The following is a 14273-nucleotide window of genomic DNA, read 5'->3' as shown; positions in this document are numbered from 1 at the left end:
GGATATTAACATATGTTTGGATTTAAGTTATTTGTTTGCAAATCACCTTGTTCTGACATTTTAAATACTCATTTGCAGTTCATCACAGCTTTTAAAAACTGAAATTATTGACTGTTGTAGGGCACCATCTTCTGGTAAACAGAACACATTGTATTTGAATGACTGCAAGGCACAACTATTTATTTTTGACTAACACTACTCTGCAGGTGTACAGATCATTTCTCAATCTGCAATAAAACACTATTTAACATTTTTTACATTCTTCTTATTCACTGCAAATGCAGCTATTCACTGTGTTGTGCAAATTTAACTTGGGACAGGCCCCTGTGAAATTCCAGTTGCAACAGGCACTTTGTGGATGTGCTAGGTTAGGCAAACAACGTATGTCCATACACTTACAATTAATGCGCCATTTATGGATCTTATTTATTTTATAGTTTCATCTTCCACTTCTTTTACATATTTCAGATAATAACACTTCTGATCAAGGCACTTCATTGGCTTATAGTTTGGAAACTGCACATGGCCTTAGTCATGCTTCCTTACAATCACAGGACACAATCCCTGTATATGCAAACACAAATAACTTAATAGCAGCTGCTACGTTTACATAAATACATAATTTAGCTGGCCAGCTCAATTAGCAGTGCACCCACTTGGTACTTTTAAGGAGCTCTCAGGTTATACAGCTTCTTAATTCAGAAATTTGGAAATATAAAGAGAAACTTGGAACTCTACAGAGCTAAAATTTATTTTGACGTGATAAAGTTTTGATTATAATACTGCAAACCATCATCTGGCAAAGAAATCAGATACCATTAGTACATTTAATAAAACCCAAAAACACTGTGAGGGTCAGACTGCTATACACATGCCCCCTATTCTCTAGTGGTGAAAAGCATTAGACTAACTGTACGCATCTCTTCATAGCCATTCAAGAAATGAGACAGGCTATGAGCACTGACTTCCTGACCTGGCAATACAATGCAATTTGGCTATGATGAGAAGGATCATTTCAGAAGAAGGAGGACATTGGTTTGTGGAGAATACCAATTACATTTCATGGTATTTTCCATATAAAATGGTATTACAGAGATAACACTTGTTAACTGAAAATAATGAACATATTTGCAAGAAGTATAGATCTGTTCTATAAGCAATGGAACTAATGAAAGATAGTCTCCTACAGGTCTGTATTCTATATCCTTTGCATTCTCCATCTTGTAACCTCCTCTCCAAATCCCCAGTAATGCTGCAGTCCTGCTGCACCCTTTGTCCCACAGAGCTCTCCCACTGCTACAAACTTAACTCTAGTCCTCAGCCACTATAAGCAGCACCCTCCAGGTTCCTTCCACCATATTCACCTATACTTCTAAACTTGTTAGTGTTCATTTATCTCTGGCACTCCTCTATAACATCTTTATTTCTCTCCCAGGCCCACCTACATACCACCTTCTCTCTGTCCCCTTTATAATGTCCACAGCTCCTAGCAGTTTCCTAAGCTCCTAGTTCTGTCTCTTGGCCATACTTTTTTTCTCAGCACTCTCCTGCTGCCTCCAGTTATTAGTGGTTAGATGCAAACTGCCACATGGATTTGCATAAAGACCTGGCACAGTACCACACCTCAGAAGGTTAAGTGCTATTGTAGAAGTGCTACCATGCATTCGTTTCTCCTTACCTACAGCCATTTGTGGAATTGCAGTAGCTTTGAGAACACTGATGTAATTGCTTAATGTTTGCAAGCAGCTTCAAATGCTGCTGGAGAGGACTGGCAGAACAAATCCCTATCTTTTCTTTAGGAAATCATACTGAAAATTTCTCACAATTTCTCATGTGAGTGTAGTAGTATGCTGATGAGAAAAAAAAATAATGACACATACCTAAACAGCAACTTTCCCCTCTTAATAGAAACAGATATCAAGCTATAACTAGGAGTACCCTTATTTACTTTATCCTATTCCTCCCTTAAAGAATCATAGAAAAAATAATCAAGACCTCCAAATCAAAGCACTAAATTGTCTCCCCCTCCTAGTCTGTTGTCTGCAGGTGTACATTATCTGTAATCACTCTGCTTAGACAGCAGCCCTAAATCATCTTGGGAAAGCAAAACACAGATGACCAACTTGTGCAAGATTTGCTGCATTACTTTGATCCTGGTTTCTGCTTTTCTTGCATGTTCAGTATTTTAGATGCACAAAACCGATGGCTTCTGGTCCTTATAGCTGCAAAGAGAAGAAAGAAAATATCTCTACCTATAGACACAGAAACAAAACACAGGGAAAAAAACAAATCTATGTTCCTTAATTCAGTATTCTAATCCAAATTTTAAATTTTGGGTCAGTAGAAATATTGAACTAATAACATACAAAGATATATTACTGCATTCAGCTACAGTAAAGTATTCCACTATCTTTCTTGTCCTTTTCATATGTGGCCCTGGAATTCACTAAGTAAATTAAAAAATACAAGCATCAAGAATGAATTGTTAATGTGAAAAGAAGCTATAAAAGTTTATCAGCATTAGAGAATCTTGCATCACTATAAACAACTTGAGAATGCTCTGTGACAGAAGAGCAATTTGTACCACTGCAAATAGCAATTTGTAGACTGACGTAATGAGCCTGCCTCAAAAATTGTTAGTGAAGACAGAGCCTACATTAGGATTGCTAAGCTAAGGCACTGGGAAGAATTTCTGGGCTGCATCAAAAGAAGCGTGCCCAGCAGGTCAAAGGAGGTGATCCTGCCCCTCTACTCTGCTCTTGTGAGACCTCACTTGGAGTATTGTGTGCAGTTCTGGTGTCCTCAACATAAAAAGGACATGGAACTGTTGGAACAAGTCCAGAGGAGGCCACAAGGATGATCAGGGGACTGGAGCACCTCCCGTATGAAGACCGGCTGAGAAAGTTGGGGCTGTTCAGCCTGGAGAAGAGAAGGCTGCGTGGAGACCTCAGAGCAGCCTTCCAGTATCTGAAGGGGGCCTACAGGGATGCTGGGGAGGGACTATTCATTAGGGACTGCAGTGATAGGACAAGGGGTAATGGGTTGAAACTTAAACAGCAGAGGTTTAGACTGGATATAAGGAAGAAATTCTTTACTGTTAGGGTGGTGAGGTACTGGAATGGGTTGCTCAGGGAAGCTGTGAATGCTCCATCCCTGGCAGTGTTCAAGACCAGGTTGGATGAAGCCTTGGGTGATATGGTTTAGTGTGAGGTGTCCCTGCCCATGGCAGGGGGGTTGGAACTAGATGATCTTAAGGTCCTTTCCAACCCTAACTATTCTATGATTCTCTTTCATTTTAACATTTCAATCTTGTTTTCCAGCTACACTTTCTTCCATATCAGTATCACTGCTATTAGGAGTTGAACAAGTTGTCAGTTGAAAAATGGCTTGCCTTAGTTTGTCTTTTTTTTATTCTTCTTAATTACTGGAAAGCTTAATAAATGTTTTGATTTATAATTTGCTCCCAAGGGCATGAGAAATTTAAGTTGGAAAATTCTACATTAATACAATGTTGGTGACTAGTAGCCAATTAAGGACACATATTCAGTTCTGAAAAGCAGTTTTCATTTAGCACAGCAGCTTGCATTTTCAGTGGTTCATTTAGCATAGCTAAACTTAACAAGAACCCATTAGAACAGCTTACACTATGTGAACAGCTTGTCATATGTCAGCCTTAATTTTGGAAGATGTAACCAGACATGTTAAATTCTAGTGCACTCAACTGATCATAGCAAGAACTATAAAAGCTTCTGATTGTAGCACTGAAAATCCTTTCTGTAATGCCTCTAAATTTACATCTTTACCTCTTAGTCTTCACTCATGCTAGCCAAGAAGCAACTAACTCAAAAGGATTTTAACAGTGAAGTATTATGCCTCCAAACAAGCATGACTTACCTAGAAGCGATAAAACATTAATTACATTCTAGAATCATAGTATACACTGGATTGACAACACCAATGATGATCTGGCCTTTGTATCAGACAGAACCAGATGCAGGAACCAAACCCTATGAATTCTATGAAGTGGGTTTTTTTGGTTTTGTTTGGGTTTTTTGTTTTTTTTTGTTTGTTTGTTTGTTTTGGGGTTTTTTTTTTTATATTCTGCTGCTATACAGTTAACAACTTGTTCAAAATTCAGTTTGCAAATTTTCATAGAATAAATCGTGTCTGCTCCATTCCTCTGCACTGTAAGGCCACTTGTGCATACTTATATATGAATAGAAGCAGTTTTGATTCACTAACACAAAATGGGAAAGCAATTTCAGTGACAAGTGATGGCTGATTAACACTGATGATTTTGAGAGCTACCAAAATAGATGAACGCAGTTGGTTTTAAGATACTGATTCTAAACATTACACTTTTGTCCTATGAACAAAGTGTAATATACAAAAGACTAATGCTTTCTTCTTTCTGAAGGCACGAGGTGGTAAAGCATGTGTGTGGTGGTACAAATGCTCCAACCGAGGAGGCCAATAACTGATTGTCCAAGGAAAGAACCATTCACAAAAGTTTTATTTAAAAGAAAAAAAAAAATCCCCTTTCACCTCAAGCAAGTGAAGCTTAAGTTCCATACTACTAGGCTATGTTTAGAAAAGTGAAAATAAGACAGTAATTTTTGAAGGCCACATTCCGTAAGTCAGCATAAACTTGGACTGTGCAAACAAATATAGCAAATATTTCAGATGTCATTTATTTGGTCCATCAGATGTACAGTATAGTAGTATCTGGGTCTACAAAACATCAAATATAAATAACCTGAAACTGTAACAATACACAAAAATTTGCTTCTTACATTGATATACCAGGCAGTACAAGCTGAAAAACTTTAGTAAATTAACAGTTTTACAGTAATGTACAGTGCCAGCTGAAGTTTAAGAACACTGTTAAAACATGGCACTAATTTCCTTTATTGAATTTTCTTCTTGACTTGTTCAGGGTATGGAAAAATTTTTAGGACTAGGCTAAAACTTTTTCTTCAAGTAGTTACATGAAAAGTAGATTCTATGAAATACTAATCTGTAAGAATTTATGAACTATGTTTCTACTACATTTAATATATGGAATTCACATGGAAAACCTTCCAAGTCTACTGAGATGAGAGCTTTATCATCAAGAGAAACAGACACAAATTATTTAAGCCACTGGTTTGGTATTTACTTGGAACAAAGGCCTTAAAATTAGTCTAGTTCTGGATATTTTTCACATCCCAACATAATATGCTGTTACTCTATTACATCATCTGAATCACTTTGTCAAGGGGCATTTGCATGTTCAGTCTAACTGTATAATTTCATCTTGCTCTTCTGTCTGCTCAGTACATACTCTCTTTGTACTGACACACTCTTTAACTTCTAGTTTTCTCTTGCGGATTTTGTTTTCTATATTATCCTCAGCATTGCTTGAAGTACCTTCATCTTCAGAATCAACAATCAGTAGATCATCTGGAGCTGCAAAATATGTTTTTATTTCAAATGGATACTGTAAAATTTCATACATAAAAATGTCTCTAATACAACAAATCCACCTTGGAGCATTCTTTATCCATATTCTTTGTCACTTAACTGCAAGAATATTTTGAAAAGTGTAAAGCAGAACTAAGATATTTAACTTACATCTGTCAACAAGTATTCAGATTCATACGCTACCCCTATAAAACAGTATGTTTCCAAAACATTAGCTTTCAGTTCTTAAGCATCCCATATTGATTTAAGTTAAACTATTTTGAATATGTTCATATCTTCTACATTAAGAAAGTGATAGTACTTCTTCCTGAATAGGAAATACTATTTTCTTACCAAGCTTTGCTTGACAGGTGAAAAGAATTATTTTGGAAGCAGATAATAAAGATTTCATTTTTTTAATTTAAACAGATGTGATCAAAGACATCCACAAAGTAATTTTCAATCTGCATGGAGAAAGTCATAAATTTGATTATTTTTTGTCAAGCAATAGCATGACCATCAGATAGAATGGGTCTAACAATTTAAAACACTGTACAAATTGATGCATTCACTTGCTGAGGGGGGTGGCTTGAGAAAGGACGCCTGTGGCACCAGAGTGGAGCCGGGGGAGATCAGCGTCCAGAAACCTCACCACAGAGCGACAAGAGCCACTGAGGAGGGAGCCTCGAGTCCTTGACAGGACTTGCAAAGAGCTCAGCTACCGCGAGGAGGTGACTCCCCGGGGGCAGAGACAGGAGGAGGGGCACCAACTGTGAGTGGTTAAAAATCTACCCAGGGAGCGCAGCCACAAGGAGCCTGGCGAACAGAGCAGGCAAACAGAGGGGGTCAAAGCAGTTTGTGTGGCAGTTTGCGCGGGCAGGCGAGCAGGATGGTGAGCACTCGCTGTATGACCAGCGTCCGGTCTGGGAGCTCTGCCCTGGCCGCCCCGGTGGTGGCCAGCGTAAGCACCCAAACAAAGCGGGTAAGTGGGGAGGTTGCGGTGCAGAGCTTGGAGTGTAGAGAGTGCCTGCACTGGTCCTGTGAGGGAAAGGTGCAGAATGGGCAGGGCTGCGCTCGCTGCTCCCTGATGGAGGTCCTCCTCTAGCAGGTGGCTGAGCTGCAGGATGCTGTCAGTAAGCTGCAAGATGTCAGGGAAGCTGAGAGGAAGCAGGACTGCTTGCTCCAGGCTCAAACAGTGCAGGGGCCTCAAGCTTCCCCTCTAACTCATGGAGGAAAGAAGGAGGCTGTTAACCTGGGAAGCTGGGAATTAGTAACAAACAAAAACAACAAAAGGAGGAAGAGGGCAATTAAAAGCAAGGGGCTTCCTCCTAAATCTGCTGTCCCCACCCAGAATCGCTTTGCTGTCCTGCAGGGGGCTGATGAGGAAATGCACTTGCATCAGAAACAGTCAGCTGGTGCACTGGTACAGAAGATCTCTACTGGTGCCGCCAGGAAAAAGCGGCAGGTTGTAGTAGTAGGGGACTCTGCCTTGAAAGGGACAGAAGCGCTCATCTGTCGCCCTGACCCGGTCGCAAGGGAGGTGTGTTGCCTACCTGGGGCACGGATCAGGGATGTTGCAGAGAGGCTGCCTGCTCTAGTAAGTCCCACGGACTATTACCCGCTTCTAGTGACACATGTGGGTGCTAGGGATATAGATAGTAGTAGCCTGAGGAGTATAAAGAAGAGCTACAGAGCTCTGGGAGAGGTGGTTAGGGGCTCTGAAGCTCGGATAGTCTTTTCGACAATTCCCCAAGGCCCAGGGGAGGACCTTCCAAAGGCAAGGAGGATTGGACACGTTAATAAATGGTTAAAAGGGTGGTGTCATAGTCAAGGGTTTGGGTGTCCTGGACATGGGACCCAAGTTTGTAGGCCAGGTCTACTGGGGACTGGTGGAACTGCTCTGATACAGATAGGGAAGAATGGTTTTGCTGGGAGGCTTGCCAGACTTGTCAAGCATGCTTTAAAGGAGATGTGTTGGGGGAGGGGAGCATCATTACATCCCAACACACCCAGTCAGTTGCCAGCACCTATAATAAATACTCTGAGCAATGTAGTAATATTCTAGCCGCTCCAGCCACTGAGCCGGCTTCATTTGGAGCTCAGATCAGATGCCCCTATACAAATGCCCGTAGCATGGGGAATAAACAAGAAGAATTAGAGATGTGGGCACATCTATGGGGCTATGATATAATAGGCATCACCGAAACATGGTGGGATGGCTCCTTTGACTGGAGTGTTGGAATGGAGGGTTATAGGCTTTTTAGAAAAGACAGGCCCAGTAGGAGAGGCGGGGGAGTTGCCCTTCATGTTAGGGATAGGCTGGAGAGTATGGAACTCTGTCTGGGGACAGGTGATCAGTTAACAGAAAGTTTATGGGTCAGGGTTAAGGGGAAATCGGTGACACAACACATTACTGTGGGGATATGTTACAGACCGCCTGATCAAGAGGAACCTGTGGATGAAGGACTCTACAGACAAATAGGAAAAGCCTCACGCTCACAGGCCCTTGTTCTCATGGGGGACTTCAACCACCCTGACATCTGTTGGGGCAACGGTACGGCCTGGCACAAGCAATCCAGGAAGTTTCTCGATTGTGTGGAAGAAAACTTCCTTCTGCAAGCAATAAAGGAGCCGACAAGGAGAGGTGCCCTGCTTGACCTCGCGCTCACCAACAGGGAAGGGCTCGTTGGAAATGTGACTCTCCAGGGAAGTCTTGGATGCAGTGATCACGAGATGGTCGAATTCGAGGTGCTCTAGACAGTGAGAAGAGTGTGCAGTAAGCTCACTGACCTGGACTTCAAGAGAGCAGACTTTGGCCTCTTCGGGAACCTGCTTAGCAAGGTTCCATGGGATATAGCCCTAGAGGGCAAGGGGGCCCAAGACTCTTGGTTAATATTCAAGGATCACCTGCTACAGGCTCAGGAGTGTTGCGTCCCGACCAGAAGGAAGTGCAGCAGGAGGGCCAGGAGACCTCCTTGGATGGATAAGGAGCTGCTGAGAAAAATTCACAAGAAAAAAGAGGCTTATAAAAGGTGGAAACAAGGACAGGTGGCCTGGGATGAATACAGGGATGTTGTCCGGGTAGTTAGGGACCAAGTTAGGAAAGCTAAGGCCCAATTGGAGCTAAACTTGGCAAGGGATGTTAAAGATAACAGGAAGGGATTTTATAGGTATGTAGTGGCTAAAAAATAGACTAAGGACAATGTAGGCGCCTCCGGAAACTTTCAGGAGAACTGGCTCCACAGGACTTGGAGAAGGCTGAGGTTCCGATTGGCTTCTTTGCCTCGGTCTTCACCGGCAAAGGCTCTGTCCGCAGCACCCAAGGCTTGGAAGGCGGACGCAGAGACTGTGAAAATCTAGACCTTGGGCCCACTGTAGGAGAGGATCTGGTTTGAGACCATCTTAAGAACCTGAACGTACACAAGTCCATGGGACCTGATGAAATCCATCTGCGGGTCCTGAAGGAGCTGGCGAATGAAGTTGCAAAGCCACTGGCCATCATATTTGAAAAATCATGGCAGTCAGGTGAAGTTCCTGATCACTGGAGAAAGGGAAATATAACCCCCATTTTCAAGAAGGGGAAAATGGATGACCTGGGGAATTACAGACCAGTCAGTCTTACCTCTGTGCCTGGCAAAATCTGGGAGCAGATTCTTTTGGAAGGCATGCTAGGGCACATGAAAAAGAGAAATGTGCTTGGTGACAGCCAGCATGGCTTTACTAGGGGAAAATCCTGCCTGACCAATTTGGTGGCCTTCTATGATGGGGCTACAAAAGTGATGGACAGGGGTGGAGCAGTTGGTGTCATCTACTTGGACTTGTGCAAAGCGTTTGACACTGTCCCACATGACATCCTTGTCTCTAAATTGGAGTGTCATCAATTTGATAGGTGGACCACTCGGTGGATAAAGAACTGGCTGGATGGTCACACTCAAAGAGTTGTGGTCAACGGTTCAGTGTCTGGCTGGAGACCAGTAACGAGTGGTGTCCCTCAGGGATTGGTGCTGGGACCGGTCTTGTTTAATATTTTTGTTGGTGACATGGACAATGGAATTGAGCGTGCCCTCAGCAAGTTTGCCGATGACATCAAGCTGTGTGGTTCTGTTGATACGCTAGAGGGAAGGAATGCCATTCAGAGGGACCTTGACACACTTGTGAGGTGGGCTGATGCCAACCTCATGAAGTTTAACCATGACAAGTGCAAGGTCCTACACCTGGGTGGGAGCAATCCCAGGCACAGCTACAGGTTGGGCAAAAAGGAAATTCATGGTAGTCCTGCGGAGAAAGACTTGTGGGTGTTAGTCAATGAGAAAATGACCATGAGCCAGCAGTGTGCACTCACAGCCCAGAAAGCCAACCGGATCCTGGGCTGCATCAAGAGGAGCGTGACCAGCAGGTCAAAGGAGGTGATCCTGCCCCTCTACTCTGCTCTCCTGAGACCTCACTTGGAGCATTGTGTGCAGTTCTGGTGTCAACATAAAAAGGACATGGAACTGTTAGAACAAGTCCAGAGGAGGCCACGGGGATGATCAGGGGACTGGAGCACCTCCTGTATGAAGACAGGCTGAGAAAGTTGGGGCTGTTCAGCCTGAAGAAGAGAAGGCTGCGTGGAGACCTTCAGAGCAGCCTTCCAGTATCTGAAGGGGGCCTACAGGGATGCTGGGGAGGGACTATTCATTAGGGACTGCAGTGATAGGACAAGGGGTAATGGGTTGAAACTTAAACAGCAGAGGTTTAGATTGGATATAAAGAAGAAATTCTTTACTGTTAGGATGGTGAGATACTGGAATGGGTTGCCCAGGGAGGTTGTGAATGCTCCATCCCTGGCAGTGTTCAAGACCAGGTTGGATGAAGCCTTGGGTGATATGGTTTAGTGTGAGGTGTCCCTGCCCATGGCAGGGGGGTTGGAACTAGATCATCTTGAGGTCCTTTCCAATCCTAACTATTCTATGATTCTATGATTTAAGATGGCACCCCACCAAACCCTTGCAAGTTAAATATAATTTCAAGGTGTATTTACTGTAAGTCTTTGTAATAATCTTAAATGTGCATTTTTCTATTTAACATTTTATTTATGCAAAAAAGACAATTTAAATGCCTTTTATTTCATGTTGGCAAAGTTAAGTCATAAAACTGAAGACAACTATTCTAAATGAAATGCACTACCGAAACTCTTTAATTTCATATTTATTACTGTTATTTACCTGTTGATGTTGAGGGCTGCAATCCATCATCACTACCATTGGTAATGTTCCTGGATGTTGGTTCTGATGGTTTATGGCCAACTTTTTCAGGGTTATCACCAACAACTTCAAATTCTACCTCTTTTTCTAGGTCTTCACTGTAGAAGAATACATATGCTTTTAAACAACCATGTAAAAAAAAAAAACCTGTGTTTTAACAAAGAAAATATGTCATTCCAGTGTTAGAGCACCCTGCAACTGTGACAAAATGAGAAAAAACATGTAACAAATAGGAAAATCTGTTCAGTTCTCCTTTAGAATTTATGCTTTGGTTATTCATAAACACTGGTCCACTCAATACCATGACTTAAAAGCATTACCTGAGTTTACCTTTCTTCCTCAATGTCACATTCCTATTCTCAAAGTGGAGCATGTCAAATTACTGTCTGAAAATGTATATTACTTATTCAGGGTTAAAGACACACATCAGTTATTCCAAAGTAATTTCTATTTGCATTGCTGTATCTGAATACAAGTAGTCAAACAGAGAAATTACTACCCCAGCAGGCTGGGTGGGGTTTTTTGCCTTAAAAAAATAAATAAATAAAAATAAAATAAAATAAAATGTTAACAGCAGTTTCTCACTTGTTGGCTGCCCCAAAAGTAAATTTGTTTTCTGCACTGTATTTTTATGTTGTGCAATGATAACTTATTCAAATAAACATTTTCCAGTTACTTTTGGGAAAAAGCCCTAAACAACCTAAATACACTAAACTCCATAAATTCATTAAAAATAGCAATTCCTCTTCTACCTCTTTATTTTCTGTCCACAACTTAATCTTTGAGCTTTATTCATTAATTTAAAACTTTGAGTTGGAAATTCCCTGTGGAACTGTTCAACATCTATACACAAAAATAATTATTTCAGAATCCTTACCTATGAAGCACATTGATTAACAATGTATAGTCCTGGAGGAAATCATCTGCTTGTAGGCGAGTGCCGTTTCGAATTCCGAAGTCTGATAACTTCCTGTGGTTATTCGCTACAAAAAAAAGTGAAAGCCTGCAGTGTATACAGCTATTTATGTAAAAATCCATTACACTTGAATAAGTAGGATGAAATGAGTACTTCAGAACTTTTATGTAGAAGCCTAAAATTAACATTTATTAGCTATATTTAAAGAAAAAGCTAGCCATCAGGAGTTAAAACTACATTCAAGCCTATCAGGAGTTAAAACTACATGTTTGACTTATTTACCCCTCATGCATCATGTTCAAGCACTTCACTATTATTACATTTAGAAACATTTTGGAGATACTTGTATTACAATAGTTCTTACAAGCATCATATAAAGACCACAATCTAAGAACAAGAAAAAAGGGGGCTTGCAAAGAGAGGAAAATGACTAGTGCACTTTCATAGCTGAATACTTACTCTTGAAAGGAATCCTGACACTCCAGGTGAAAAGTACTTTAAATTGGAAAAATTGAGCTGGACATGCAAGCTTGCAGACAATACCATTAAGCTATTCTCAAGCCACTTAACTGGATTTGCAAGTATTTATCTTCAAATACTAGTCTACAGGATGAACATGAACATTTGCTATACTTCCATTCTGTGCATCTCTGTTTCTTCCTAGTTTCTATCTACTCTTAACTAAAAAGCTTCAGTATACATACCTTCTGTTTCTCCTTCTTCTGAAGAGATAAGGATAGTTCCTTTTCCATCATCTATTTGTACATCTGGTGCTACCATAGCAAATTTTTCTTTCACTATCTGCAAAGATGTAGATGATTATTTAATTAATCAGACTTAAAAACACTTATAAAAAAAGAACCTTGAATTAAGTTGATTTTCTTATCCTGGCTCATTTTCAGACATCTGCTGAAAGCCTGTAAAGCCTATACTTTTTAATTATTTTTTTCTTAATTTCCATTAACAAAAGAATTATATTTTTCACTATCTGAAATCTACAGGTTTAGATATGCTGAAAAAAATTTGAATACTTCATAAAATGGCAGAAATACAAATCAACTGTGACCATAAAGCTGTAATGTGACTACTGAACAACTGAAATACAAATTTAGTTTTTTTGCTGTTAGATATGAACAGGCTTTAAAACCATCAAAAGGTCACAAAATACAATCATTCTTTCACAAGATATAAAAGCACATATGTGCAAGAAGCATACTGGCTAATCTAGGTCTTCTTGTTGCTAAGAGAAATGCAAAATGTAAAGCAAATATAAACAGTTGGTGTTCAGTCAAAATACATTGAACAAAATCCTAACTTTAATAATTTACAGTATTAGAACAATAATGAAGGCCATAGCCAATACTTAAGATTTACCTTATCCTGGAGCGTTAATACAGTAACTTTGTGTACATTAAGTTTCACAGTCACTTCTGGCTTACTTGCACATACATAACAGTTAGGATTTGGTGGATCCAAAGCACAAGGAACCAATAGTTTCTTTCTGGGATTTGGCTGCTTGTTCAGAAAAATCTCGAGGACAAACAAGAACAAAACAAGTTATTCTTTAAGTAACAGCACTCATAAAACCTGTTTTTCTACAGATTTATTTTTAGTCTCGCAGGTTTTCCTGTTCCCTAATCCTCCTTGACATGCCTACTTAACAGGAGAAAGTGCATATTACAGCAAGTCCATAATAACACCTGTGCTGACTGACCAGCTGCTGCCAAATTAAAAAGAAACAACCATGTTTTAAGTGATGTCAGTCTGGTTCTCTCCTATCCAGCAACTAATTTTCATTAAATCAGAGGAATTTAATGTGCTTAAGACTTCCACTTCTCTTTTCATTGTGACTGAAAGCTCCCAGTACATTCAGGATCTACCAAAAATCTACCAAAGTAACAAGTCAGAGACAGTAAAACTACACAATAGTTAAAGCAAGTTAAAATGACTTCTAAACTAATAATAAGTAAAAGTATCTCATTCCCACTTACCGTTCTACACTGATCTATTTTTCCTGATAAAATCTTCAAACCCTGCAGCACTATCAGACCAGCTATTACCGCATTAGTAGTAGCTATAGCTGGGATAATATTTCCTGCCATTGCTGCAAAATAAGCAAGAGTATGCAGATTTTTAACAGTAAATTAAAAAGATAACTTTAATTTATTATTTAAATAAAACAATGTTGTATTTTATCCTTACACTTGATATCAAATCTGCTCTTCATATTCATACTGAAAACATGCATCCTGAGGTTCGCAGCAGAAGTGACAAAATCCAGTGCAGAAGGATCATCCTTGACAATAAGTTAATACACAAAGTATTTAAAAATCAGATTAGTCACTGGAAAAAAGTTTGCAACACACACCTAAAACCTTAAAGATTAAAAACGAGAAAAAAAAAATAAAAAAGCCTCTACAATATTCCATTTCAAAGTCAATATACTTCCTCTTTCAGATGGCATGCTTAGTCAGAGCAGTAATACTTTAAATACACATGCTTAGAAATTGTACTTAGTATTTTAGTAGTGTATTAGTGTCAATAAAATGCCTTGCATGTTCAAAAAAAATACCCAAATCCTAAATCTTAAAATATTTTACTCCCTGTTTCAAAAATCTGTGTTTTAGAAAAGTATTTTTACTAACTGTTATAATATTATTTTGTCCCTCCTA

General features: G+C 40.0%; 1 protein-coding gene across 1 annotated transcript in view; it reads right to left on the bottom strand.

Annotated features, from left to right (window-relative positions):
- Nucleotides 1–4666: 4666 nt before the first annotated feature.
- Nucleotides 4667–14273, bottom strand: part of LOC117438198 (SUMO-activating enzyme subunit 2-like) — a 35031-nt gene continuing 25424 nt past the window's right edge. Inside the window, exons 11-17 of the mRNA XM_034073681.1 lie at nt 13804–13897; nt 13593–13705; nt 12976–13131; nt 12306–12402; nt 11563–11668; nt 10647–10783; nt 4667–5448 (exon numbers count right to left, since the gene is read on the bottom strand). Of these exons, the coding sequence (XP_033929572.1) occupies nt 5273–5448; nt 10647–10783; nt 11563–11668; nt 12306–12402; nt 12976–13131; nt 13593–13705; nt 13804–13897 (879 nt within the window). The 3' untranslated portion in view covers nt 4667–5272. The remainder of the gene's footprint in view (nt 5449–10646; nt 10784–11562; nt 11669–12305; nt 12403–12975; nt 13132–13592; nt 13706–13803; nt 13898–14273) is intronic.

The sequence above is a fragment of the Melopsittacus undulatus genome, assembly GCF_012275295.1.
Source record: "Melopsittacus undulatus isolate bMelUnd1 chromosome W unlocalized genomic scaffold, bMelUnd1.mat.Z SUPER_W_unloc_1, whole genome shotgun sequence".
Taxonomy (NCBI): domain Eukaryota; kingdom Metazoa; phylum Chordata; class Aves; order Psittaciformes; family Psittaculidae; genus Melopsittacus; species Melopsittacus undulatus.
Note: the sequence above shows the minus strand (reverse complement) of the source record. Positions and strands in the feature narration are given on the sequence as shown.